Source organism: Clytia hemisphaerica, unplaced genomic scaffold (assembly GCF_902728285.1).
Source record: "Clytia hemisphaerica strain Z4C2 unplaced genomic scaffold, Clytia hemisphaerica genome assembly, whole genome shotgun sequence".
Taxonomy (NCBI): Eukaryota; Metazoa; Cnidaria; class Hydrozoa; order Leptothecata; family Clytiidae; genus Clytia; species Clytia hemisphaerica.
In genome coordinates, this window is record NW_027103947.1 from 122,406 (window position 1) to 148,635 (window position 26,230).

At 37.1% G+C, this 26,230-nt stretch overlaps 4 protein-coding genes across 7 annotated transcripts in view; 3 read left to right on the forward strand and 1 right to left on the reverse strand.

Annotated features, from left to right (window-relative positions):
• LOC136809967 (protein FRG1-like) overlaps positions 1-26,230 on the forward strand; it is a 230,614-nt gene that overhangs the window by 42,915 nt on the left and 161,469 nt on the right. The gene's annotated exons all lie outside the window — the stretch shown is intronic.
• Positions 1,003-25,947, reverse strand: LOC136809958 (pre-mRNA-splicing factor SYF1-like). Its single transcript, XM_067066522.1, has 21 exons — positions 25,842-25,947; positions 25,471-25,625; positions 25,101-25,154; positions 21,152-21,221; positions 20,314-20,511; positions 19,794-19,889; positions 19,530-19,568; positions 19,366-19,410; positions 19,002-19,181; positions 18,130-18,287; positions 17,406-17,705; positions 17,020-17,188; positions 16,654-16,767; positions 16,219-16,305; positions 15,579-15,764; positions 15,255-15,358; positions 12,429-12,528; positions 2,425-2,541; positions 2,105-2,147; positions 1,673-1,950; positions 1,003-1,398 (listed from the first exon to the last, which is right to left on the reverse strand). Exons 1-21 carry the CDS (start codon positions 25,893-25,895, stop codon positions 1,372-1,374), a joined length of 2,574 nt encoding a protein of 857 aa, XP_066922623.1. The 5' UTR covers positions 25,896-25,947; the 3' UTR covers positions 1,003-1,371.
• LOC136809978 (serine/arginine repetitive matrix protein 2-like) lies at positions 2,891-8,580 on the forward strand. The gene is made up of 3 exons (XM_067066549.1): positions 2,891-3,187; positions 4,979-7,244; positions 7,370-8,580. The coding sequence occupies exons 1-3, from the start codon at positions 3,005-3,007 to the stop codon at positions 8,578-8,580; spliced, it is 3,660 nt and encodes a 1,219-aa protein (XP_066922650.1). The 5' UTR covers positions 2,891-3,004.
• On the forward strand, positions 8,673-12,116 carry LOC136809983 (uncharacterized G-patch domain protein DDB_G0278987-like). Its single transcript, XM_067066553.1, has 3 exons — positions 8,673-9,614; positions 10,378-10,731; positions 11,784-12,116. The coding sequence occupies exons 1-3, from the start codon at positions 8,673-8,675 to the stop codon at positions 12,114-12,116; spliced, it is 1,629 nt and encodes a 542-aa protein (XP_066922654.1).

Sequence of the window (26,230 nt, forward strand, 5' to 3'; positions counted from 1 at the left end):
TGGTAAGTTTCAATGGGTAACTAACGTTGTTTTTTTTATTGTCCGCAAGCAAAGAAATGAACTTTTTGAAATTTTTCTGAAAAAATTTCTAAATTGATATGATGTATCAAAAGTTATGACTCTATTTGTACGAAAAATTGGGATGAAAAATTGGTCAAAAACCGCTATTTCCAAGATTTTGAAACGAAAAAGCAGAAGAAGCTTTTAGTTATTTCAAAAATTTTCCGAAAATCTTTTTTTAGTTTGGTGTTGTTAAAGATACACCGCCTCTAACTCAAAAATCTTTTCAAAATGTTTTTCTTCGCCGAAAATAAGGTCTTCAAAGTTGAAATACTGCTCTTCATTTTCTTCTTCATCAAAATTTTTCATTGTGACGTTTTAATTTTCAGATTCAAGAATAGTTGGCCTAACAGAAAATGTATAACATGCTATAGTATAGTTTTTTGGCTACATCAGGCAGAAATCTATATTTTTTAAATGGCAAATATGAAAAATTCGCTATGGTCAGAGCTATGATGGTCAAAAGTTTTCAAGAAAATACACCACAAGGATTGATCGATTTTTTTCCTAAATTTACTTTACAAAATTGACTAAAAAATGTTCTCTGCACGGTAAGGGTCCGATATTTCAAAGGCCTAATTTTGTGCCCCCCCCCGGACTGCAATTGCAAACAGACCAAGCATACGGGTAATGTAAAATGAATTGCCGTACTCAGTTAAGTTATGGCATGTCTCAAAAACATGAAAAATTACCATAATACTTGAAGACCATTAGGCGGCAGAAAATGGGCAAACCAATGATTCAATACGAGGGTTACCATGATGAAGTTTCCCTGTAGGAGTGTAACCTAATTGTTTACACCCTCACTCTCGCGAAAAACCGCAAAAACAAAAACGTGATGACGTCAGCAAAACTTGTTTTTTAAATAACTCCAGTTTGGCTAAAGGTAGAAACATGAAATTTGGACTAAAGTTGCACATTATTAAAAAGATCATTTTACAAAAAAAAAAAATTGAATTTTGCTAAATTTATTCAGCAGCCTTTCACCAACTTTTGCTAGTTCTCCTACACAGCTCCCGCCCTCTGACATGATTAATTAACAGACTAGTTTGCTAATCTAATATAAAAACAAAAAACACTATTGGTCTCGCCATCTAAGTGCTTAGCTAGTAAAAGAACATGGATTTTGGTCGAAAGATTTTCCTCCTTTTACAAATATCTAGGTTGTTTGCCAGCTGAAAACCCTCACCCATTTCAAATGAAAAGAAGCTACTTTTTTTCTTTGGTGTCTCGTATATTTTAGTTCGTATTCTGTCAAATTATAAAAATTCGTAGGTTATGGTAAAAAATTATTTTTTTGTCGTTTTCAGTTCAATCGCGTTTGATTCCGCCAAACACCTAAAAACAAAAATAAAGAAATATGAACATACGAATATATAAATGAAATATGAATAATTTGACTAGCCTGACGAGACCATGACTACTCTTTGCTTTGAGAGTGCAACCTAATGGCCGTCCTTTACGCAAAGTTACATCGACTGTAAATTAATATTTAATATTTACTGACTGTAAATTAAAATAGTCATTGAGCACCTTTATTCTCATATCTTAAACAAAAGAAGGACAGAAAATTTTCAGTTGATTACGAAGAAAAAGAAAGCGATCATCTCACCTCATCAGGGACTTTCTTTTGTTGCGGCATATCACCATCCACTTTTGCTTCTTCATCCTCGCTACTTGAATCCGAATCCGAATCAGAATCGCCATCATCCAGTTGGATTTCTTCGGGATTCTTGGGGACGTCCCCACCCATTTCGTCGACCTCAGTATTTTGTGATTCACCACGCACGAATAAAACGCCTTTTGTTGGAGGAGGTTTATCTGAAGAAGCTTCGTCAGCAAGGGAGGTTGCTTGTTCTTCCAGTTTCTGCATGTTGTTCGCTGCAGTCTCTGTAAAATGATTCAGAAGAACGGGTTAAAAAACAATAATTCCCCCATTACTGGACTCACTAGACCTTTTCAAAATTTAGGAACGAAGATTTGACCGTGGCATAATTTAAGAAGAAAATAAATTGGTTTACACAGAAAAGAACAAAGTGATCACCTGTAGCTTGTGTTGCCAGTATTTGCGCTGACATGAAATTAGTCTGAATATGAAAGAAAGAACAATGAAAAGAAGGGTAAAACGATAAAACAGAAGACTCAATCCATAAGAACTGCTAAGTTTGCTGAGGTCTATATCAAATGGACGATTAATTTAGAGTTGTATTTAAACATTTTCTATTTTCAAACGAAGTCAAACATTCTATGAAAACTCATGTTTTTAAGCTTATAAGCAAAGCATGTGGTCATTGGAACTTACCATATTTTATTTGATAGAAATTTACCTGCAATTTTGGCTTACTGAAAGAAAGAAGTACTTACCTGTGTGTTGTATTTAGCTTGAACACTTCGTTTGATTCTCAACATTTCACGGAAGGTATCCTCGTTACCATGTTTCACTTCAAAATCATGCCACGCTTTCCAAAAGTGCGCCGTTGTCTAAATAACAAATTTAAAACAATTTGTTTACACACATTTCCTAGGGTTCGGCACATCTTATAGTTTTCGACGGACATGTCTTTTTAAATCTGGAATTCTAAAAATATAATTTAGAAATTCAATTAAGTTGCCGCCCTCTCTAAGACACCATTTTGTTTCTAAGGGCGTTCAACGAGGTGAAGTAAATAACTTTTGGGCGTCTGTGATGACTGTGGATGACTCATTGGGCGGTTTAGAAGTAGTGACGTCGAATATATAATTGACGTCAAATAATACATCGGACGTCAAAAAAATATTATTAGAAGCATCAAAATAAAGTGAACTCATTTCTGAAAAACCATTTGGACTAGAGAGCACGCTCTTCATTTTGATTATCATTTTTTGGAAAATTTTTATATTTTATCAATTTTTATTGCTTTTATTGGATCGTTTCATCGTTATTTTCGATCACCGTGACAATCGAATGATGGATATGAGTGTTTCAACCACACCACTAAATCCGGCAAAGGATGAAGTAGAGGGACAACTCACATCCATTCCAATCAAAGGAGACGACTCAAACACCAAAGTTGCGATTCAATGCCAATCAAACAAAACTTTGAGCCAAGAAAACAATCCAGCTTTGAAGGATGAACCGACAAAGAAGGTATTTAACATATTTTTGCTCAACGTTCACCTTATTCCATAAGAATTATCAATAGATTTTTTATTAATCCTCTCAAGTTCATTTTGACCCTTTATAAAGCGTTACAATTTATATCTTATCACTGTTCTTGCTTCATTCAGTCTCTTGCAAAGATGTCCCTGTTTTGGTCCACTTAGAAATCAAATGCACTAAAGAATGCGCCCTTAAACCTCAAGTTAAATTGTTTTGTTCACTTAGAAATCAAATACACTAAAGAATGCGCCCTTAAACCTCAAGTTAAATTGTTTTGGTCACTTAGAAGGCAAATGCACTAAAGAATGCGCCCTTAAACCTCAAGTTAAACTGTTTTGGTCACTTAGAAGGCAAATGCACTAAAGAATGTGCCCTTAAACCTCAAGTTAAACTGTTTTGGTCACTTATAAGGAAAATACACTAAAGAATGCGCCCTTAAACCTCAAGTTAAATTGTTTTGGTCACTTATAAGGCAAATGCACTAAAGAATGTGCCCTTAAACCTTAAGTTAAACTGTTTTGGTCACTTAGAAGGCAAATGCACTAAAGAATGCGTCCTTAAACCTCAAGTTAAATTGTTTTGGTGACTTATAAGGCAAATGCACTAGAGAATGCGCCCTTAAACCTCAAGTTAAATTGTTTTGGTCACTTATAAGGCAAATGCACTAAAGAATGCGCCCTTAAACCTCAAGTTACACTGTTTTGGTCACTTAGAAGGCAAATGCACTAAACAATGCGCCTTTAAACCTCAAGTTAAACTGTTTTGGTCACTTAGAAGGCAAATGCACTAAAAAATGCGCCCTTAAACCTCAAGTTAAACTGTTTTGGTCACTTAAAAGGCAAATGCACTAGAGAATGCGTCCTTAAACCTCAAGTTAAACTATTTTGGTCACTTATAAGGCAAATGCACTAAACAATGCGCCTTTAAACCTCAAGTTAAACTGTTTTGGTCACTTAGAAGGCAAATACACTAAAGAATGCGCCCTTAAACCTCAAGTTACACTGTTTTGGTCACTTATAAGGCAAATGCACTAGAGAATGCGTCCTTAAACCTCAAGTTAAACTGTTTTGGTCACTTAGAAGGCAAATGCACTAAAGAATGCGCCCTTAAACCTCAAGTTAAACTGTTTTGGTCACTTAAAAGGCAAATGCACTAGAGAATGCGTCCTTAAACCTCAAGTTAAACTGTTTTGGTCACTTAAAAGGCAAATGCACTAGAGAATGCGTCCTTAAACCTCAAGTTAAACTGTTATGGTCGCTTATAAGGCAAATGCACTAAAGAATGTGCCCTTAAACCTCAAGTTAAACTGTTTTGGTCACTTAAAAGGCAAATGCACTAAAGAATGCGCCCTTAAACCTTAAGTTAAACTGTTTTGATCACTTAAAAGGCAAATGCACTAAAGAATGTGCCCTTAAACCTTAAGTTAAATTGTTTTGGTCACTTATAAGGCAAATACACTAAAGAATGTGCCCTTAAACCTCAAGTTAAATTGTTTTGATCACTTATAGAAGGCTAATGCACTAAAGAATGTGCCCTTAAACCTCAAAGTTACACTGTTTTGGTCACTTATAAGGCAAATGCACTAAAGAATGCGCCCTTAAACCTTAAGTTAAATTGTTTTGGTCACTTAGAAATCAGATACGCTAAAGAATGCGCCCTTAAACCTCAAGTTAAACTGCTTTGGTCACTTGGAGGGCAAATATCTATAGATACACATTTACTGAAATTAAAGGTCTGTGATTTAGTAGAGACAATAATATACAATAATTTGAATTTCAGGAGACCAATAAAACACCTACCGCGCAAGAGGTGTACGATATGGTGCACTCTGCGGACAACCGCCATATATTATCTGGAGATGGCAAAAAGAGGCGCTTGAGAAAACGCTCATCAAATAAAAGTATTATTACTGTGGAGGGATCAAGCGAACGAAAATTATCCACCAGTGATGAAGGTAATCAAGCTGCTGGCACTGGCGACAAGAAGCCTACTGTTAATATTAAGTCCAAAATTGTGTTTTTTGAGGAAAAGAAAAAGACGCAAATTTCGAATGCATCTCCAAGTGAGAATGAAATGGAGAAGGAAGTTCCCTTACCTACATCGGTCGCCAACACAATTCGAAAAGATTTAGACGAGGTTCCACTGTCAAATAAAGATTTGGCGACGGACGCCACCGTTCAAGCGCAGTCAAGCTACGCCGAAATAGCAAAGAAGCCGAAACCGCCAGTTGTTAAACCCCGACCAGTACCAACTAAAACGGCAGCCGGGCCGAAGAATGACACGGTGAAAAAAACGTCTAACGATAAAACATCTAAAATTCCAAACAAAGGAAAAAAGCCATCGAATTGGCGAAGAAAGAGCTCGCACGAATTAAATGGATCGACTACTAATGGATCTAAAACCAGCATCAGTGACAATTCATCGCAAGGCCTGAATAAAAAAGTCGCCTACTTTGATCACCGTTGTGCCGCTGGCAAAAACAATTCCAAAGAAGCTATAATGAAAAGTAAGGCTTCACTGCAAAAGACGGACAGGAAAGGCAGTCAAATCTACCTGTGCAAGAAATCATCACCTAAATCGAACCACAGAACCAACACCGCAAATAAAACCAAAAATTACGACCCTAGAAAGAATCCAGTTAAGATGCAACGTAGAAAGCCTGGCGCTATTGCCAAAAAGTTTGAGGAGATAACCCTCCACAACGTAGCACAGGGAGAAAGCTCATCTCCACAACAAGATCAAGCAGTAGCTAATCAATCGAAGGATGATCCAATCGTTGCTTCACAATCTCTCGTTAAGACAAAAACACCAAGTTACGCCGATGTAGCTAAGAAACCAGCAGTACGTAAACCCAGCCCCGTAAAACAAGTCCCAGCTGAACGAAAGGACAAGGGAAAAGATACAGATTCCACTACCAAGAACCGAAAGAAAGGTTCTTCTAAGAAGATCATTATGGTCCAGCCTTTATCGCATACACAAATGTTGAAGCCCCGTGCTTCCCAAAATAAAAATGAAGAAACATCGACAACAAGTGAAAGCGTCGCAGCTAAAGCGGCTTTTTTCGCTAGTAAAATGCAGAAGAATGATATGGCAAGTCGAAAAGTTATTCCGAAGCAAGGTAGCATTGGCAACCGGACACCATTGCAAGTAACAGCTCAAAAGAGCAATTTCACTAACAAACGTGGACAACGGAAGAAAGAGAGTTCTAAAAGTTGTGCTTTGGTAAAGAAGAGTAAATTAAGTCAGGACAGTTTTACACTAGACCGAGCGGAGAGTAAAGAGGTTAGTTTGACAGTATCTAGCGGATCGGATGATGAACTTACAGATACGGTAAGCGTGTCTTCGATCGAAGAGACAGTCATTTCTGTAGAGGTTGTCGATTCTCTAACACCATTTGAAGACTTTGAGTCCTCTCCAAAGAGCGATCAAGTGATGGGTGTCGAACATGTACACTTTGAGTCATCTCGAAAGAACGATCAAGAGACGGTCGTCCAAGACGTGCACTTTGAGTCATCTCCAAAGAACGATCAAGCGACGGAAGTCCAAGACGTGCACTTGGAGTCATCTCCAAAGAACGATCAAGAGACGAATGTCCAAGACGTGCACTTGGAGTCATCTGCAAAGAACGATCCAGAGACGAATGTCCGAGACGTGCACTTGGAGTCATCTCGAAAGAACGATCAAGAAACGGAAGTCCAAGACGTGCACTTGGAGCCGTTTCCAAAGAACGATCAAGAGACGAATGTCCAAGACGTGCACTTGGAGTCATCTCGAAAGAACGATCAAGAACGGAAGTCCAAGACACTTGGAGTCATCTCGAAAAACGATCAAGAACGGAAGTCCAAGACGTCAGTCATCTCCAAAGAACGATCAAGAGACGGACGTCCAAGACGTGCACTTGGAGTCGTTTCCAAAGAACGATCAAGAGACGGACGTCCAAGACGTGCACTTGGAGTCATCTCTAAAGAACGATCAAGAGACGAATGTCCAAGACGTGCACTTGGAGTCATCTCGAAAGAACGATCAAGAAACGGAAGTCCAAGACGTGCACTTGAGTCATCTCCAAAGAACGATCAAGAGACGGACGTCCAAGACGTGCACTTGGAGTCATCTCCAAAGAACGATCAAGAGACGAATGTCCAAGACGTGCACTTTGAGTCATCTCCAAAGAACGATCAAGAAACGGACGTCCAAGACGTGCACTTGGAGTCATCTCTAAAGAACGATCAAGAGACGAATGTCCAAGACGTGCACTTGGAGTCGTTTCCAAAGAACGATCAAGAGAGGAATGTCCAAGACGTGCACTTGGAGTCATCTCCAAAGAACGATCAAGAGACGAATGTCCAAGAAGTGCACTTGGAGTCATCTCTAAAGAACGATCAAGAGACGAATGTCCAAGACGTGCACTTGGAGTCATCTCGAAAGAACGATCAAGAAACGGAAGTCCAAGACGTGCACTTGGAGTCGTTTCCAAAGAACGATCAAGAGACGCATGTCCAAGACGTGCACTTGGAGTCATCTCCAAAGAACGATCAAGAAACGGACGTCCAAGACGTGCACTTGGAGTCATCTCCAAAGAACGATCAAGAGACGAATGTCCAAGACATGCACTTGGAGTCGTTTCCAAAGAACGATCAAGAGACGAATGTCCAAGACGTGCACTTGGAGTCATCTCCAAAGAACGATCAAGAGACGAATGTCCAGAAGTCCAAGACGTGCACTTGGACTTGGAGCCGTTTCCAAAAAACGATCAAGAAACGGAAGTCCAAGACGTGCACTTGGAGCCGTTTCCAAAGAACGATCAAGAAACGGAAGTCCAAGACGTGCACTTGGAGTCGTTTCCAAAGAACGATCAAGAGACGAATGTCCAAGACGTGCACTTGGAGTCATCTCGAAAGAACGATCAAGAAACGGAAGTCCAAGACGTGCACTTGGAGTCGTTTCCAAAGAACGATCAAGACAAATGTCCAAGACGTGCACTTGGAGTCGTTCCAAAGAACGATCAGGACACCAGACGTGCCTTCGAGTCATCTCAAAGAACGATCAAGAGACAAAGTCCAAGACGTGCACTTGGAGTCATCTCGAAAGAACGACAAGAAATGAAGTCCATTTGGAGTCGTTCCCAAGATCAAGAGACGAGTCCAAGACGTGCACTGGAGTCATCTCCAAAGAACGATCAAGAATGTCCAAGACGAGAATGTCCAAGACGTGCACTTGGAGTCAAGACGATCAAGTGTCCAAGACGTGCACTCCAAAAGATCAATGTCCAAAGCCAAACGACCATGTCCAAGACATGCACTTGGAGTCATCTCCAAAGAACGATCAAGAGACAAAAGTCCAAGACGTGCACTTGGAGTCATCTGCAAAGCACGATCAAGTGACGGGTGTGACGGATTTAGAAGACATTCAAACAACTCACTGTAAAACATCATCAGACGTTGGATTTTCAAAACCAGAGGAGTGTGTCACAAAAATGTCTACTGTCAATGTTAACAGTAGCGATACTACTAAAAACGAGGCAGTTCGCCTCTCATTATCACATGAGTTTCTGTTCAAGCAAGAAGTCTGTCAGCATGTGGACGCTCACCCATGCGAGACGTCTAGCGCATCGTTGCGCAATGTCAAGACACAAGCCTTTTCCGACGGTTCAACAAATGTCAAAAATGTCAACTTGTCAATAAGCGACAAAGTCGCCAAAGATACATCAACTGTGTTGGTCGACTATGATAAAATCCAAAGCACGACGGAAAGTGGGTCCCTGAATGACATAATTCCAAAAGATTCGCCAGTTGTCTCCATCGACAAAGGCACAGCTCAAAGCAAGATGACTTGCAAGCAAGGACTCGCTAAAGATTCATCAAATTTGTTGGTAAACCATGACACACTTCAAAGCAGCCATTTAAGTGCGTCACTGAAAGATATCGCAAAAGATACGTCAATTTTGCCAGTAAATGAAGACGGAGATGCTTCTTTACAAAAAGAAGGTCAACAAAGTGAAACTGTTGAAGCACTTAATACTAAAAGTAAACTAATGAACAATACCATGTCAGGTGTCAAAGACGTTGAAACTTTTGCTGAAGTTCGGTTAAACATTGATTTATCCACTGATAATAAATCCATGAAAACTAAACCGACAGAAGGGCTGACTCAGCAAAAATCATCTTCCGCCCTCGCTAAATCTGATGATGCACAGTCGAGTGCCGATGCTTCGGCTACGCGTACACCTCTAGGAAAGTTTCCGAAATTTAAAGATATTTTGGGCGGATGGAAACAGAGTGAGCTGCGGCAGAATAAACGCTCAAGAAATTCCAAAGCCAACAGAGCAAAGAATACCTCTGACGCATTGCAAAACGAATTGGATAAGACATTGGAAGCTAATAAGAAACTTCGTGCTGATAAATCCAAGCTTCAAGAGGTAAATTTTCATTTTTTAAGTCCCCCTGTACGAGCTAGCTAACTGACCTTAGTTTCATAATATGAGAAGAATTGAACTCTTGAAAAATTACGAGGACGAGTCTATGTCGTTCAGAGAAGAAGTTGATAATTTAATATTCGATTATAAACTGTCTACTGCTTCTTTGAACGACGTATTAAAACATATCACACACATTTACTGATTCAGAAGTCCACCCTTCAGGTGTATAGTAGATGACGCATCTAAAAGTAAATGAAAGATCGACGTTAGAAAATCTACTGCGTCATTGAAGGATGTCACCATACAAGTCACATCTTGTGATTTGCATTTTCATCTTTACAGTGGTGCAGAAGATGTTTCACGCATCTAGTCATTTAGCAAATGAAAAAACAGTTCGACGTTAAAAAATCTACTGTGTTATTGAAGGGTGTCATCATACAAGTCACATCTTGTGATTTGGGACAGCATGTTTCAGTGGTGTAGAAGATGTTTCACGCATATAGTCATTTAGTAAATGAAAAGACAGTTCGACGTTAGAAAATCTACTGTGTTATTGAAGGGTGTCATCATACAAGTCACGTCTTGTGATTGGTATTTTCATCTTTACAGTGGTCCAGAAGTTGTTTTACGAATCTACGCATTTAGTAAATGGCTGTGAATATTTCGTGTGAAGGCTCTCTGATAACAGTCTAAAAAATTAATTCTAACATCTCAGGGAGTGGATATTCCATTAAACTAATTCTTATTTTTTTCTTCTTTATAGCAACTCTTTAAAGAGAAAGCCAAAAACACCATTGCAACCAAATGGAACGTGGTTCTCACGTTCATCAGGAACCGCAACACAAAAAAGAGCCGCGAAGAGGAGGATATAGATCGTCATATCGACCATTTGGAGAGAGAACTAAAACGTAAAACATCACTCCTCGAAAGAATGGGTGTTGATCGTGATGAAGATACGGAAGTAGAGGTTGTGGAGAACGGAATCCTCTGCGAGAGAGACGGAGATTGGTGGAATGTGATGGAGAGCGAAGACGAAGGCGAATGGTGGGGTATGCGAAGAAATAAAGTACCCATGGTGGAGAGAACGGTCAGAGGCTGGGAACGTGATCAAGACGAGGTGAGTTCTGTGAAGGTCTTTCATAATGTTTCAAACACATTGAAAGTGACATCTTCTAGCAAAGATGTTTAAAGGGCTACATACACTATTAGTTACACGGTCTTCTCGAGGTGGGATACGGGATATACAGGGTCAGTAAAACCGTATTGATGGCGAGGCTTGCCGAGTCCCAATACGGTTTTACTGATCCCTGTATATTCCGTATCCCACCTCGAGACGACCGTGCAACGGATTTATCTAGTTGAAGTCCTTCTTTTCCAAAAGCACGAACAAAATTCAGAACTATCCATCAAGTAGATACTTACATCAAAGAGCTACAAAGTAAATCAAACAGTGAAAGTGGGATCCATGAAAGTTGCATTTTATAACATAGCAATTAAAAGTCGTGCTGTATCCATACAAACTCAAGAAAAGTAAAAATCAAAATAACTTTGAAGATTTTCTGTTTGTTGACTTTCTCAACCCCGACCATTTCAATTTCGATTTCAATTATTTTCAAAACAAAACATTCGAATTTTGATCAAAACATTCGAAAGCACATTCGTCAATATGCAATGTCTTCTTTTTTTTCTCAATCGAACGTGAGGGAGACAGATACGGTATATATCCCACCTCCACGTGATGTCTTTTGACCAATGAAATCGTTAGAATCTTACTGATGCGGGATAATACACAATATATTGTCGGACAATATATTGTCGATATATTGCTGAGTGCCGGCAATATATTGAAAAGGTGTCCGCAATATATTGTCAGCTTGATTTGCAATATTCTAACAATATAGGGGGATTGTTTACCGAAAAAAAATTCCTTTTTATAATAGAGTACCAGTTGTTTACTTCGTACATTACGGTCCGTAAACGATATTGTCGAATATTGTTCGTCAATATATTGTGTAGTCTAAGTAGTATATTTTAGTCAAGGTTCAGCAAAAGAGACCTTTATTAAGCTTCCATTGGTGGACTTCATTAGTAATTTTTCAACCTTTCACCCTGCACAAAAAACATACAGCATTATGTACCAGCTAATTATTTTCTTCTTTCTTTTTACAGGACACTATTCAAGTGCAGGAGATAAAGAACGAGTTGAGCGTATTGAAGGATCGTTTCCAAAAGCTTAGTCAGGAGTACAAAATAGTGTCGAACACACTTTCCGAGTTGTGCGGAGTACAACATGACTTAGAAGACCAGTATAAAGAGGTCTCTGAAGAACTAGACGGAACTGCAGACAAGCGGAGGAAAAAGGAGAGGAAGAAAGCCAGAGGCAGCTTTGGTCAAAAGTTTAAACAATTATTTGGTTGCGCTTCCTCACGCAATGAGCCTCCGAAACGACTGGAAGATATCACCGATGCCAATGAATGTCTTGCATATTTAAATTCGCATTGATTTAGTTTTATATTTTTACTTTAATTAATTAATTTTTCCCATTTTTTTCTCATTAAAAATATTTAAAAAATTGTACAAACTTTTGGTTCTTATTTTGATCAGTAATAAAAAATTCTTAAACAAAAAAATCGTTGTCTCAAATTGCTTCTCTCTGTTTGTCTTATTATTCGCCTTGACAATAGAAAATATTTTTCATTTTTCGGAGCTTTGAACTTATTTGGGGTCAAGTTTGAGGTATTTCCTACTTTTATGATGGCAATTTTGGATTTTTACAACTTCGAAAGGAAAGAAAAACAATAAAACCAATCTTACCCTAGGATCACACATTTGAGATCCATAACTGTAGATTGCACGAGCACGATCAATCTCACCCAACTTCGTTTCCAGGGCGGCGTACCGAATAGAAACTTCCCTGAAAAAACAACCGAACAGTATTCGAAGATTAAACAACTTACTTTTATTAGGCACTGTTCAAAGTTGAATTTATATTTCAGAAGAAAGGCAGGTTTTACGTAACAAAGTCGCACCCGGATCCAGAGATCCCACTGGCATTTTTGAAAAAACATGCATGAAAAAATGCCAAAAAGAGCAGAAAAAAATGCTAAATAATGCTAATTTTAAATGGAAAAACATGAAAAACATGCCAAAAAGTAGAGTTATTAATCAACGAAGTCCCCGTGTTTCCCGTACTTAAAAACAGTGATGTAGACATGATGAGAAATCGATATATAATCTAATAAATATCACAAACATAAGTAGAAATCATTTCACTTGGAATTTATTAATCAATCAAAGGCTGCAATTTAAAATGTAGCCCACCATGGTTGGACAATAGGAAAGTTTATGATTTTCAAGATGCAAAAAAAGTGTCTTTTCAAGGGTGGAAAACTAAATAGAAAATAACTGATTGAAATGTAGGAACAATATAACTAAGAATCAGAAAAATGTACATAAGGCAAATTTTAGCTTAGGGAGCCCTGTTCCTGAAAAAACCAAGGTTGACCCCAAAGGAGAAATATTTAAAAATCATGTATATCCAGACACTAGAATACAAGCTACACGTTTTTTTTTATTAGAACACCTAAAATTTGGCTGAGCCTGGATGTGCTTATTTTTTAGCAATTTTCAGCCTAAAATGTTCTTAAATGCGTTCTTAATTTTTCAGACTTTAAATCGACAATATGATACAAAATAAAGAGCACTTAAATTTGGCAAAATTTGGACAATATTTGACTCTCGATTTTTGAAGATCCACCCCTAAATTCGGTTAAAACTGCTTAAAAAGATGAAAAATTTGTAGTTTCTTGTCATTTTTTTCCAAATTGAGGCTGGGCATGTTCTTAAGATGTTCTTAATTTTTCGACGAATTTCAGCCTATATGTTCTTATAAACTAGGTTCTAATAAAAAAAACAAGCAACATGCTGAATGGACCTACCTGACGATGAAAGCTAGATAATAAGGCAACAAGGAGAAAAATGAAAACAATCAGTCAGACGATATAGCGTTTTGCAAAAATGCATAACACACCAAATCTTATCATTGATTATTGATGGGGGGAGAGGGAAGGAGAGTAGGGAAAATAGAAATAGAAAGTTCCGGTTGCAAAAATCAGTTTTATTGACAATTGAATCATGCTTAATGGTGGGATTTGTTATCAATAATGTTTTTGTGTGAAAAAACAAAGAAATAAGGAAAAAGGCAAATGAAAATCTGCAAAAACGGCGATTACCGGGATATTTCCGGCTGAAAATTTTTGAAATTTTTTTTTCGCAAAAGACAAACTCGGTCATGTTTTGAGTATTGCGAATACGCATCTTTCTGCAAAAAATCAGAAAAAACTAAGGATGAAAATTCGAGAAAATGTCAAAAAATTGGTTTTTCCGGCATATTTCCGGCATTTTCAGCCGGAAAAAAATGTTTTTCGAAAATCGGGCTCCGTCACATTTTAGGTATTGTCATCTTGCATCAGTGTGCAAAATTTCATAAAAAAATATAAAGTACAGCTTGAGAAATTCAAGAAATACTGTCTTTCCGGCGAAAATAGGTTGTTCCGGCAATTTTTGAATAGTTCCGGCTTCAAAAATCAAGTTTTTTGAAAATTGAAACATGCTTGATGGTGGGCATTGCTATTAATAATGTTTTTGAATGAAAAAACAACCAATTATAAGAAAAAGATCCAATGAAAATCCAGAAAAACGGCGATTTCCGGCATATTTCCGGCATTTTCGACCGGAAAAAATTTTTTCTCAAAAATTGGACTCCGCCATGTTTTGGGCATTGTTAATATGCATCTTTGAGCAAAAAATCAGAAAAAACTAATGATAAAATCTCGAGAAAATGCTAAAAAAACAGTTTTCCGGCTTATTTCCGGTATTTTCGGCCGGAAAATTTTTTTTTTCGAAAATCGGGCTCCGTCACATTTTGGGCATTGCCATTTTGCATCTTTATGCCAAAAATCAGAAAAAACTAATGAGCCAATCCTGAGAAAAGCTGGCAACAGACGAACGGACGGACGGACATGGGTTAATTTAAAGGACTTCCACCGGGGTACCCGGAGGTAGGTCCAAAAAACGTGTATAATGCAAGAGACATTTTAAAAATTGGTGCTTTAAAAAAACCCTGTGTTTTGCTGAGGTCATGGACCTGTCTAAACCCTGGAAGAATAATGAGGTGGTTCAGTGACATGTAGTCTTGACAAAACTTCCAAATATTGGCTACTTGTTTTATAAAGTAGAGAAAATTTTAGAATTTTGGGGGGCTGAAAGTGTTATTTTGAGCTATCTTTAATGAATCTGAATATCAGGACAGGGAAGAGACAATATAAACAAAATTCCCTAATGTTTCTCTGAAAAACATGCCAAAATGATCCAAAACATGCTAAAAACCATGACAAATGCCAAATTTGCAAAAATCATGAAAATCATGAAAAACATGCCGAGTGGGGTCTCTGCGGGATCCTTCAAATTTTTTTGAATCCTAATAAAAAGAAGGTATATTTTTGGCCTGGCTGAGACGAACGAACGTTGAGCACCAATCGAGTATTTTATATTTGCTGGAAAAGAAAATAAATCCTTTACACCATGTAGAATTAACTTGCTCGGTCAACTCTTCCCTTTTAAAGACACTCTTACACATACCTTGCGTTTTCTTCAGGTAGTGATTCGATAGCCTTCTCGTAAATCTCTCTTGTGTGAGTAATACCAAATAATTCTGCAGCACGCTTGACGTAAATATTGAACAACTGAAAAAGGAAGGAAGGATTTTGATTTCATTACACAAACCATGCATTTTATCATCCGACACAAATCTTTGTTAAGTCCAATCAAAAATTTTAAGGAAGTTAGTGTATCGATGCAAGATTTGGGTAGTCTGAATCGCAGACCTCTGAGAAGGTAGTGCAAGGAGAACGAATTAGTCAAAAGTCACAAACAGCCTAATACAAAACAAACACGTGTCCAAACCTCGTATCGTTCGTTCTTTGGAACATTTTTGACGGCTCGTTCATACACTGCCATCGCGTGTCTCGATAACCCGTGGTCTTCCTCAAGCTTGGCGTACATCAAGTATACGTGTTTGGCGAATTTTCCCGGGCATTTCTCTAGACATTGCTCAAACAAATCACGTGCTCTTTCCAACTTGGTTCCACCCTGAGAAACATATTGAAGCAGATTAGTGAGGAGTATAACTTGCAAAACGTTAAGAGGTGATCGAAAGAAAAAAAATACTGTAAATTTTATTATGACGTGGGCAACTCTTTTGCAAAATTTGTAATGCTTTTGATAATGAATTTATTTCTCAAGAGTTGCGGGGCATTTCCACAGGTCGAAAAATTGCCATTCCTTTTTTTACACAGGTTGTTGTGTAAGGAAACAAGAAGCCGAAGCGGCATTAAGGCCAAACGACATAACAATATTGTTATTAGGCGTCGTCTCTTCCAAAATGAAATTGAACTGACAAAAAGCGATGCTTCTTCAAGAACAGACATACAGTACCACGGACATGCCGATGAAAGTCCCGATACTGGGGCAACTATAGGATATTTTTTCAATAGAAAAATATTTGTCTTATGTTGAGATAACAAAAAAGACGCTTGTTACTTACATATCTTTGAATGAATTTTGCGAGATAAGTATTCCAAATATCGAAGACATGTGGCCATTTGAAGAGTGCGATTCCACGCTCGTATGCCTGTAAAGAAATGAAGGAAAATCATTGATAACAAAAAGCCAGTGTCGGTTTCATAAAGGTTTTCTCACAACAGATCATCCATACTGTGTGCACCTTCTCTGTATTAGAGTGTATCTCAGGTAGTACCTCTACAGCAATGAATTTGGAAATTCCCGTAGATCTTAAGTCTGTTTACAGACAAGTGTGCACCACTTTTTGTTCTAAAAGGATGCGACGAATGTGATATACACATACGTGTTAATACAAGAGGCTTGCTAATACAAAAACAAAACCGCGTTGTAGTGTTAAACAATAAACAAGACTGTAGTAGACAAAACAGTTACAAGATTGATGAGAGGAAGAGATTACCTTGTATGACTCTTCGAAGTATTTGTTCTCTTCCAGAATTTGAGCGAAATTCAAAATGATTTGAGGAGTTGCAATACGTAAATCTATGATTCGATTGTAAACGGCTTTCGTCGACTTAAAAGGAAATCAATTGGAAATAGTACAAACCTTCATTGCTTTACGCAAAGCATCCTAAAAAGTTACATAAATAAGAACTCTTCCGCACTATAAAGACATCAATGATTTTGATCAAGAATACTTTAAAATATGCTAACATAAAAAACATTAATATTTCTACATTATAGAAAAACAGCCACTTCATTTCATGTTTCTTTCCGTTAGATTTATAAAGTTCTAGTTATGGGAGACAGATATTAATAAGGTTACCTGGAATGTTCCGAGACTTTCTTCGAGATCGGCATACATGGACCATACTTTGATGGATTTGTGGACTCGGTTTTGTACGGGTTCTTTTTGGTCGTGATAGTTAGTGCCGATCTTCTTGCGTGGTACAGCAGTTGCACGGCGCAATACTTTCAATGCAGATTCGTAATTACTAAAAAAAAATATGATATAACTCAGTAAGCTTGATGTTTTGATGTTGGCCACAATGCAAGTCAGTACAGTAATGATAGAAATGTTTTTGTTTTTTTTGAAAAAATACTTTTTAGTCTACGTTCTTGAAATTTGATGCTTTTTTCTTTTTCCAGTTGTTTGTATGATAAAAAATTGCAGTAAAATTCTCACTAAAAACTATTTCAATAAAAACTTACTCGTGGCGTATCTCCATTTCACCATATTCGCACCAAACATTGGCCAAGTCCTCCACGTGACGATACCTTACTTTCAACGCTTTTTCGAAAATGATTCTCGCTTCTTTCAACTGTTCATGCTTCTCGTAGAACTTGGCGAATTCTACCCACAGAGTGTGTGGCTTTCCGGACGCCATCATCGGATCGACTGTTTGGACGGCTTCCGTGTATGTATTGATGACGTCGAGGGGTTTATCTTCTTGAAGTTGGACGCGTTTGTGCCACTCGTGCACGTTGTGCGGGTTTTGACGTAAAAGCACGCTAAATTAAATTTCAAAAATATATATAGAGGTGGTAGATTAAATTATTCTCCTTTTTCACATTTTATGAAACGCGAATTTTTGTTCATTCAAATAACCACAACTGCACCATTGAGAACTTTTAAAAACATAATCATTAGGTATCTTCGCTCCTCCTTTCACAAGGTTGAAGGAGTACCTCTTTTCTCCAGTAGGCTTGATGGCCAACTTCCCTCCGTTTTTCGTGTAAAAGTAAATGAGCTTCAAAAATAACGAGCCCGCATTTAAATAAGAGGAAAATTTGAACTACGCCGTACAAAATTAGATGAAAATCATAAATAGGTAAAACACTACACGCACTAATAATTAAATTGATGCAAAATAATTTATCCGCACTAATTAAAGGACGCACTAAATTAGAGAAATTACGGTAGTTAATATATTACCTGTTCAAGAGTAAGGGTCTTCGGTCCATTAACAGTTCAAAGCGAGCCATACGAAGTTCTAAATCAATTTCTCCATCAGCAGTAAGACCGCTTTCTTGGGATTCATCCATCTTAGCGCTTATCATGCTCTCTTCGAACTGGGCGTACGCGTCGAATACCTTCGTGTGACGAAATTGAAAGATTTAGGGAAATTGGTTCGTGACTGGAAGAAAATTCTCACTGCGCTCCACTACACCGGGAGTTGTTCCCAGGCGGTCCTCGAGTTAAAAATTTCGCAAGGATGCATGGCTTGGAAGAGACTTTGGAAGAGACTTTGGTCAAATTTCATCTCCGAAAGACTCAACACATTAGCGAGATTATGTATCGGAGATATTCTACGGCTACGGTTGCGGGGCTGCCCATACGGGTCGTCACCAAAGGCGACATGTCGTTGTCTAGTTTGCTCTGTACGGGAAAAACACCAAAACACTGTATAAGTAAAGTTGACATAATGCCGTACGTCAAATATCGAACTTGCTTTCGCCCGCCATTACTTGCCTTACTCGCCATTTCCCTCGCCACTTTGGCCGTAGCCGTAGCCGTAGAGAATGCCAGATACATAATCTCGCTCTTATAACACCTCCTTCGTTTTACAGAAAAGCTCATGGAAAATATTAGAATTTTATAATATCAAATATCTAGCCAAAAGTAAAAAAAAAGCCAAACCAAACAGAATTCTAACCAATACAAGGAGGGCAAGCAGAGAGAGACTAACAGGCCTACGTGTTTTATTTTGAATCCATTTTCACACGTTACCTTGTATCTTTATAAGTTTAAAGTTAGTTACTCCGAAATATATCGCTTAATTGTTTTTAAAAATTTAACAGACCTACCTCACCAAAGTCACGAACTGTCATGACAGTTTGTATAGCTTCTTCGTAAACATCCCTCGCTTTCTCGAAATGTCCTCCTCGAATGTAATAATCAGCTAGCGAACACCATAATTGACCGAGACCGTCAGTGAACCTTCGCAATGCACCATGGATAATGTCTGCTACTTTTAAACTTTTCACCTGGAGAATTAAAATACGGGGATAAAGCTTGAACCATCATCGGCGACGGTTGGAAATTAAGTAAATGCTCGAGCATCCAACGCAACACTTACCAGTATTCAGTACAAATTGGAAACAGACTTTTTTTTAAATTACCTTCTAGAATAATTAAGTATAAGTGATAAATTACAAACTCAATACAAACCTTTTCCGGGTTCTTTGAAATCAATTCACACAGCTCATGCCATAACTACCGAGAAAGAAAAAGAAATATAAAATATTGAAAAAGACAAGAAACACACAAAAAAAAAACTTTTCCAATAAAACTAAAGAAGATATAAAAGAGAAGTGAGCAGGCATGACGTGTACCTGATGGTTCGATTTCCCTTTCTTTGAAACAAATTTGTCCTGGAAGAAGAATTGAGAAAGAAACATTTCAATTATGTTGGAGTAGTGTCCTCTGCAAACCATCACTCTAATAACAGCTTTATACTGTACATTTTATGAAAAGTAAATGCTTCGCAAAGATGTCATATAATTTCTATTAAGAAGCATCGATATCAAGATTCTTTTGTTTAAAAGATTACATATCAATAAATCTTTAAAACAGCAAGTAATTAAGTATTCACTCACATCATCGATGATTTCAGCCAATTTGAGAGCTGCTTCATCCAACCATCCAATATCGATCAAATAGTCAATGTATTTCTCTGTGTTTTCTGGTTCCACCTGAAAAATGGAATGATGAAGAAAGAAATGTAATGTAAATTGTCATCTTGGTGAGTTTAAAAAATCAAATTTGCTCTTACTAAAGGCGATGAAAGGGGAAGTTTGAGATATCTAGAATTTTTTAAGGAATAATGGTCCTAGAATTACTGGACTCAATAGAGTTTTGACTTCAACAAAAGTCTTTGACGTCCGTTCTGAATCCAAACCAAATTCTTCTAATATGAGCCGCGCTTCCAGTATTTTTTTCCAAGCTTAAGGACCATCTATTCCACACATAACATACAAAAAGATTCGAATCGTGGAGGTTCAAATTAGAGAAAAAGTTGACCGGCCTGTACTGTAGGAAAAATCATACCTTTTTCCTGACACAAAAGAGTAAAGACACAAATTCTAATTCCCCTCGTAGTTTAAGCAACTCCGTTACCTTGAGATATCTCCGGTAAACACGAACTGCCATTTCGGGTAAATCCAGTGAATCGATAAATGCCAAATACTTCGGCCATATACGGGGGTGTTGGGTGATTGGTAACGCCCTTAACGCCCTATCAAAAACGTGGCGTGTCCTGGAGATGAACTTCTGGTCCATGAGGAATTGTACGTAATCCAACCAAATGCGTGGCATCTGAAAAAGATCGAAACTCATCTATGCTTAAAATTTCTTTAAAGATTCACCTTAATTCCATTAGTTTTCACAAACCTCGAAAAAAAGCATATTCATTCATTTTCGCACATCTTGCAATTTCTGGGATATTTTCTGAGTGTTTCAGAGGATGATTATAGGTAAAGAGGGCAAAAAACACGTGAAATCAGAAGTTTTACTCACTTTCAGTGTGCATTCAAGCTAGATTTTACATAGAGGCATATTTAACATGAATCGAGGTCCGATTTTATTAAAAGAGCCTCAAGATGAGATTTCTATACATTCAGAACGATTATTAATTTTTGCGCGGCCAAGTGTGCGAAAATTAATGGAGTTAAGGTTTGTCACTAAGTTTGTACGTTGCTCCATGGATTATCATACTATAGTTAACCCAATATCATTACCGCAGCCTCATCACTTAGAATTCACTGTGTTTATCTTCAATAGTGGGAAGAAAAAGTTATACTTTCTATAAATACAGCATACTTTCAAGCTTCGCATTTTAAACAATACTGGACGAACTATTACCAGCTTTGTACCACATGTTCCATCGCATTAATCAATTGACCAAATTGATTCTTAAGAAATTAGACTCGGCATCTTGATTGGTTGGAGCTCTTACCTTATGCATGAAGACCAAAGAACGTTCGTGAGCGTTGTTCGCATCTTCGAAAAGGGGATCTGAAATGCACCTAAACAAAATGAAAAGAAAATATAGCTAAATGAATGGATTGGCTGAAAGTAACAGTTATCGATGAGCGGGGGATAAAAAACAGTCTTCAATTCTTGATATTCATGATGTAGTTTTTGCGCCGAAACAATAGATGTAACGTAACAACTTTGTCACCATTATTGATGGCAAAAAATTTGGCCCGCTAACCTATTTTGAATTGAAACCAGAGGTTTAATATATTAAAGAATTTCAAGGAAAGAGTTTTTCCTGCGTATTTGGATTTCCGGTGTTAATATTTTTTGTTATGTTTGTCGGGGGTCCTTGCTTGGAAAACATTGTGACCGCAAATGTGTTGCCACCAATAATGGCAGCCAAATGTTTTGATTCGGAGTATCAGTCAACGAAAAGATTACATCATGGATATCAAGAAAAAATGAAGGTAGGTGGAAAATATATATTGAAGTTCTGTAGTAGTTTGTGGTGATCAAACATTCTGAGGTAGTACCCTTCTGGGTGGGTAGAAAGGACTAGAATGTTTCACTTCTTCATTAATTGTATCTCATAATCTGACAGTGGAAAATGTTGTAAATTATTGTTTTAACTTAAATCATAGTTAATTGAAACGTTACAACAAGTTAATTGAGATAAACAGCAATCACTATGTTTTGTTCTAATAATAATTATCAAATAAGGATAAAAAGAATAACCAGAAAATGATAGAGAAGATACCTTAGAAAATACCTTCTAAGGTATCTTCTCTATCGTTTTATCGCATTGTTTTTAACTGGTCTTTTTTGAAAATTTGTTTTTAAAAGATTTCGTTTGTTATAAGATTTTTTACTCTGAAGATGACCTCTTGTAGTGAGCGTCAAATATATAGTTTTTAAGCAACATCAAAAACATGAAGCTTCTGGTTATTCTTTTTATCATTGAATTAGTCGCCCAAAGAAACATTTTTCAATTATCAAATAACTATTTTAGAAATGCGCTCAGTCTAAACATACTACGGAATATCAAAAAATGAAAACAAATCATAAGACAAGTGAATTAAACAAAACAAAAAAGTACACATCTTTTCTTTTTTCTCATTTAACAAAAAAATGACAAAGCTAAAAAAATATATACATGATGCATTCGGGGTGTATGTTTGCCCTGTCAGATGTTGCCAAGCCAACCGTACATAAACGGTGCCCGAAGGTTGACCCCACCATCATCAATTCTCCCACACAGACTAAACTATATAACTATATATAAACTATATATTTAGCACTCCAATGTCAAAAAAACCGAAATCGTGGACCTGTCGGATTTCCTAAACTTGTTTCGGACCGCAAACGTCTGATCGTCCTACTTGAACTTGGCTGACAAGTGTCTCGAATAATTTCTCGGATGACCTGTTGACTTTTCTCAAGTTTGAAAAATCATGATAAAAAGCCCACATGATTTTACGAACTTGAGAAAAATGAACAGGTCATCCGAGAAATTATTCGAGACACATATCAGCCAAGTCCAAGTAGGACGATCAGACGTTTGCGGTCCGAAACAAGTTCAGGAAACCCGACAGGTCCACGATTTCGATTTACAAGTTTGAATACTAACAGACTGTAGGTCAGTGTGATCAACAGTGAATGTAGAGTGAATTTAGAGTATAGTCTTCGCGTCTTTTTTATCAGTTGGTTCGCGTGACTTTTCAAGATTTTTAGTCAAATCTTTAACATTTGTTTCTATGGAATTTCAAGTAGCACCTCATAAAGTACGGTCTCTGAAACATTTTTTCGAAATCCACCAAAATGGCATTCAGGGACATCACCATTAGCAGTGGTTTCAAAAATGTTTTTAAGGAGGTACTACTTAAATCCCATAGAAACAAAATGTAAGATTTGACTAAAAATCTTGAAAAGCCCCGTGAACCAACTGATAAAAAAGACGCGAAGACTATACTCTAAATTCACTCTACATTCACTGTTGATCACACTGACCTACAGTCTGTCAGTATTCAACTTGCGAATTCGACAAAGTCATCAAAGAGAACATATAAACAAAACCAAAGATTAATGTCATTAAGGAAAGTCCTCGGGCTTTTGTAGAACACTCCTGATTAAATCGATAAATCGCTGGCAGCATGTATCTCCCGCCGTCCCTGAATAATGATACAAATATCATTTGATTGATACCACCATTGGCATTTGATTTATTTCAACAGTTTTCATAAGGTTACATACAGAAGAGTGTCTCGCATATGAAGTGTTGAAAGGCTAGTGGAGGGAAGGAGGCGCCCGAACACTTCATTCTAGATTCGAGAATACGAAAATCTAGCCACTGCCCTTTTTATAAAGTACTTTTTATGTACCAGTTATCAAAAACGTTTTCATTCAATTGTCTTTCTTTGATGGTTTGTCAGTCATCAGTCATCTCACCAGTTGATCGAAAGAAGAACGTGTTCAATCAGCAAATCTTTGAGTAGCGAAGCGTCAATATTCCATTTGACTAAAGCTGAGATGTCCAACATTTTAAATCCATGAAGAACTTCTGGTGTGGTAAAAAATTTATGATCTAACGTCGTCAATCATTTTATTAACAACCCTTTTAGCTGATCATTGTCGTCCATACGGGCGGCATGAAACTTAAAGTTCTAAACAATAAATCAAAGTCTCTTTCTTTTAAGTTGAACAAGCTCTGATATCATCGAGCACCCTCAGCAGATAGAAGAAAATAGACTCGTATGATCTGACGTCGTATATTTCGCAGATATAGTATCAACGGTACTCAAAAGTTTTCCATATGTTGCAGGGGTTCGTTCGTAGGCGTCATAATACAATCTTGAACATCTACTCATTTTGATAAATTTCACAGCTTTTTCACACGCTTAATCAATTCGTTGCTTCTACATCATGTCTGTCTTTCTTAGTCTTCTGTTGTTTGAGCTTCAACAAACTAATTGCAAAACAATCACTAACCAAACTTTTTTATAGTTTTTTTCTGTACTTTCCCTTGCCTGTCGCGTGTTATATATAAACAAAGGCTAATATTCGAAAAAGATAACAAAAACAGTCTTCTCCAATTTCTTTGTGGTTGAAAGTCATTTGAAAACTCGTACGATTTTTAATTCTTTCTAAGAATCAGTAGAGTCCCTAAAAAGGTTTCGAAACTGCAAAGAAAGCAGAAAACATTGATCGATTGATTGAAAAAACCCACGCAGACAGTAAGGGGGTTTACGAGAAAATTCTATTCAAAATACAAAAATAACCGAAATTTTGTAGTTCCCTTTCGATCAGATTCATAAGGTCTTTCAAACAGAACCCACCATTCGATTGATTAAAAGCTTGCTCTTACATAGAAAGTTATCATATGAATGAATTTGATAAAGTCAAAACAAGGATGTATGACAGCTTTATCATGTTAGGCATACACAAACCAGTGTGTAGGACAGGTTCGCTATCCGATCAAAATCAAAACATTACATTACTGAAAGCTTTATCAGGCAAACTCATTACTTGCAAGATTGTCCATTGTTATCAAAATACTTGTTTTACAAAATCAAACTGCATTACAAAATTTTCAATTGCATCCGGGACGTTACATTACTAAAATGTCAAGATACCAGGAAAATAAAAGGTTTCAGAAATCAATTTTTATGACTTTTTTTTTGTAAGAATCCTCGACTATTGCTCATACACTTTTAAGCCTACTCCTTTTCTTCAAAGGATTTGTTAAAAATCGTGTGTTTCTAAAATCTAATCTCAAAAGTTTGTTTAGTGATAAACAATGTGTGTTCTGTTAATTGGATAGTAACAAAATGTGTTGCTACTCTCAAAAATAACTGGACACAGAATAGATCAGTACAGAGAGTACGAGTATGCGAAAGTAAGAAAAATCAAAGGAAAAGAAATTAACAAACCTTCCTTTTGTCTGTAGTCTTCGCAATCGCAAGTAGTTGTACCATAGTTTGTAGCTTGAAAAGGATCAGAAATTGTATAACTATCGATGATCGAGAAGACAACCAGGCTTTCCCCTTACTCATAAGTCAAGCAACAATTGTATTAAGAGACGACACTAGACAAGGACCCTAACCAAGTCTTACCGAGGACTAGAAAATTGGAAGAGATTAAGTAAAGAGACAAGGAGAAAGAGTTTCGCTTTTTTCGAACTAGCAGTAGACAGCTATTGCAAGAGGGAACTTTGGGTTGCTACCAACTGCAGACAAGAGAATTACTAAAGTAAGAGTACTACAAAGAGAACATTGTACGGGAAAAGTGATTATTTGATACCTTCCTGGTAATTCTTTCAACGCCCTTTCATAGATGATATTAACAGTATGTCCCTTTCCACCTGTTGCAATCTTATGTTCCACATATCTCATCCAACATTTCACTGAATATGGATGTCGTAGAATTTCCTCTTCGTAAGGTAAATCTACTTCCTCCTAAAAAATCAAAATATAAGTTAAGGTAAATAAGGTAAAATGCATTTAAATGGAGTATAATGGCGCCTAAGGACTAACTCCAATAATTCCACACACTTCTAAATTCTAGGATAAAAAAAATTTGAAAATTTACACGCTTTATGGGACATAACAGAATATTCTTCCAAAGTTATTTTTTGAGAAAACTTTACCTCTCCCTTTAGAAAATTTCCTTACCAAAACCATAGCAGTCTTTTTTGTCTTTGGCTTCTCTGCCTGAAGTTCCACCATTTTGAAAGAAAAGGTATGATAGGCTTTTGTTTGGTTTTCTGTTTTATTATTTTTTCTAGAAAAAAAGAATTAAATAAATTTAGAAAAGACTGATGATATTTGCAGAACTACAAAGGTATGGAAAACTAGAGTGTAAAAAACATTTAATAGTCTGAAATTTTCAAGAAATGTATGACATCTCCATAAAGAGCTACAATCATTTTTGATCAGCCAGGCCGTGTATGGCGTGCTATTGCATCGCACGCTGGCACACACCTAAAATAGTTTGCGAGTGCTAAATTAGCACTCCTAAAATATACAAGAATGTACAAAATTTCTTTTGCAGGGGCTAATAG

Bases quoted from the DNA above. Each gene is read 5' to 3' on its own strand.
- LOC136809978 (XM_067066549.1), top strand. From the start codon at position 3,005: ATGATGGATATGAGTGTTTCAACCACACCACTAAATCCGGCAAAGGAT. The intron at 3,188-4,978 runs GTATTTAACATA...TTTGAATTTCAG, and splicing joins AGGATGAACCGACAAAGAAG to GAGACCAATAAAACACCTAC. The intron at 7,245-7,369 runs GTGCACTTGAGT...TCATCTCCAAAG, and splicing joins AAGAAACGGAAGTCCAAGAC to AACGATCAAGAAACGGACGT.
- LOC136809983 (XM_067066553.1), top strand. From the start codon at position 8,673: ATGTCTACTGTCAATGTTAACAGTAGCGATACTACTAAAAACGAGGCA. The intron at 9,615-10,377 runs GTAAATTTTCAT...TCTTCTTTATAG, and splicing joins ATAAATCCAAGCTTCAAGAG to CAACTCTTTAAAGAGAAAGC. The intron at 10,732-11,783 runs GTGAGTTCTGTG...TTCTTTTTACAG, and splicing joins GGGAACGTGATCAAGACGAG to GACACTATTCAAGTGCAGGA.
- LOC136809958 (XM_067066522.1), bottom strand. From the start codon at position 25,895: ATGGTGGAACTTCAGGCAGAGAAGCCAAAGACAAAAAAGACTGCTATG. The intron at 18,288-19,001 runs GTAGGTCTGTTA...CGTCACACGAAG, and splicing joins CAGTTCGTGACTTTGGTGAG to GTATTCGACGCGTACGCCCA. The intron at 1,399-1,672 runs GTGAGATGATCG...TTTTGTTTTTAG, and splicing joins AAAAGAAAGTCCCTGATGAG to GTGTTTGGCGGAATCAAACG.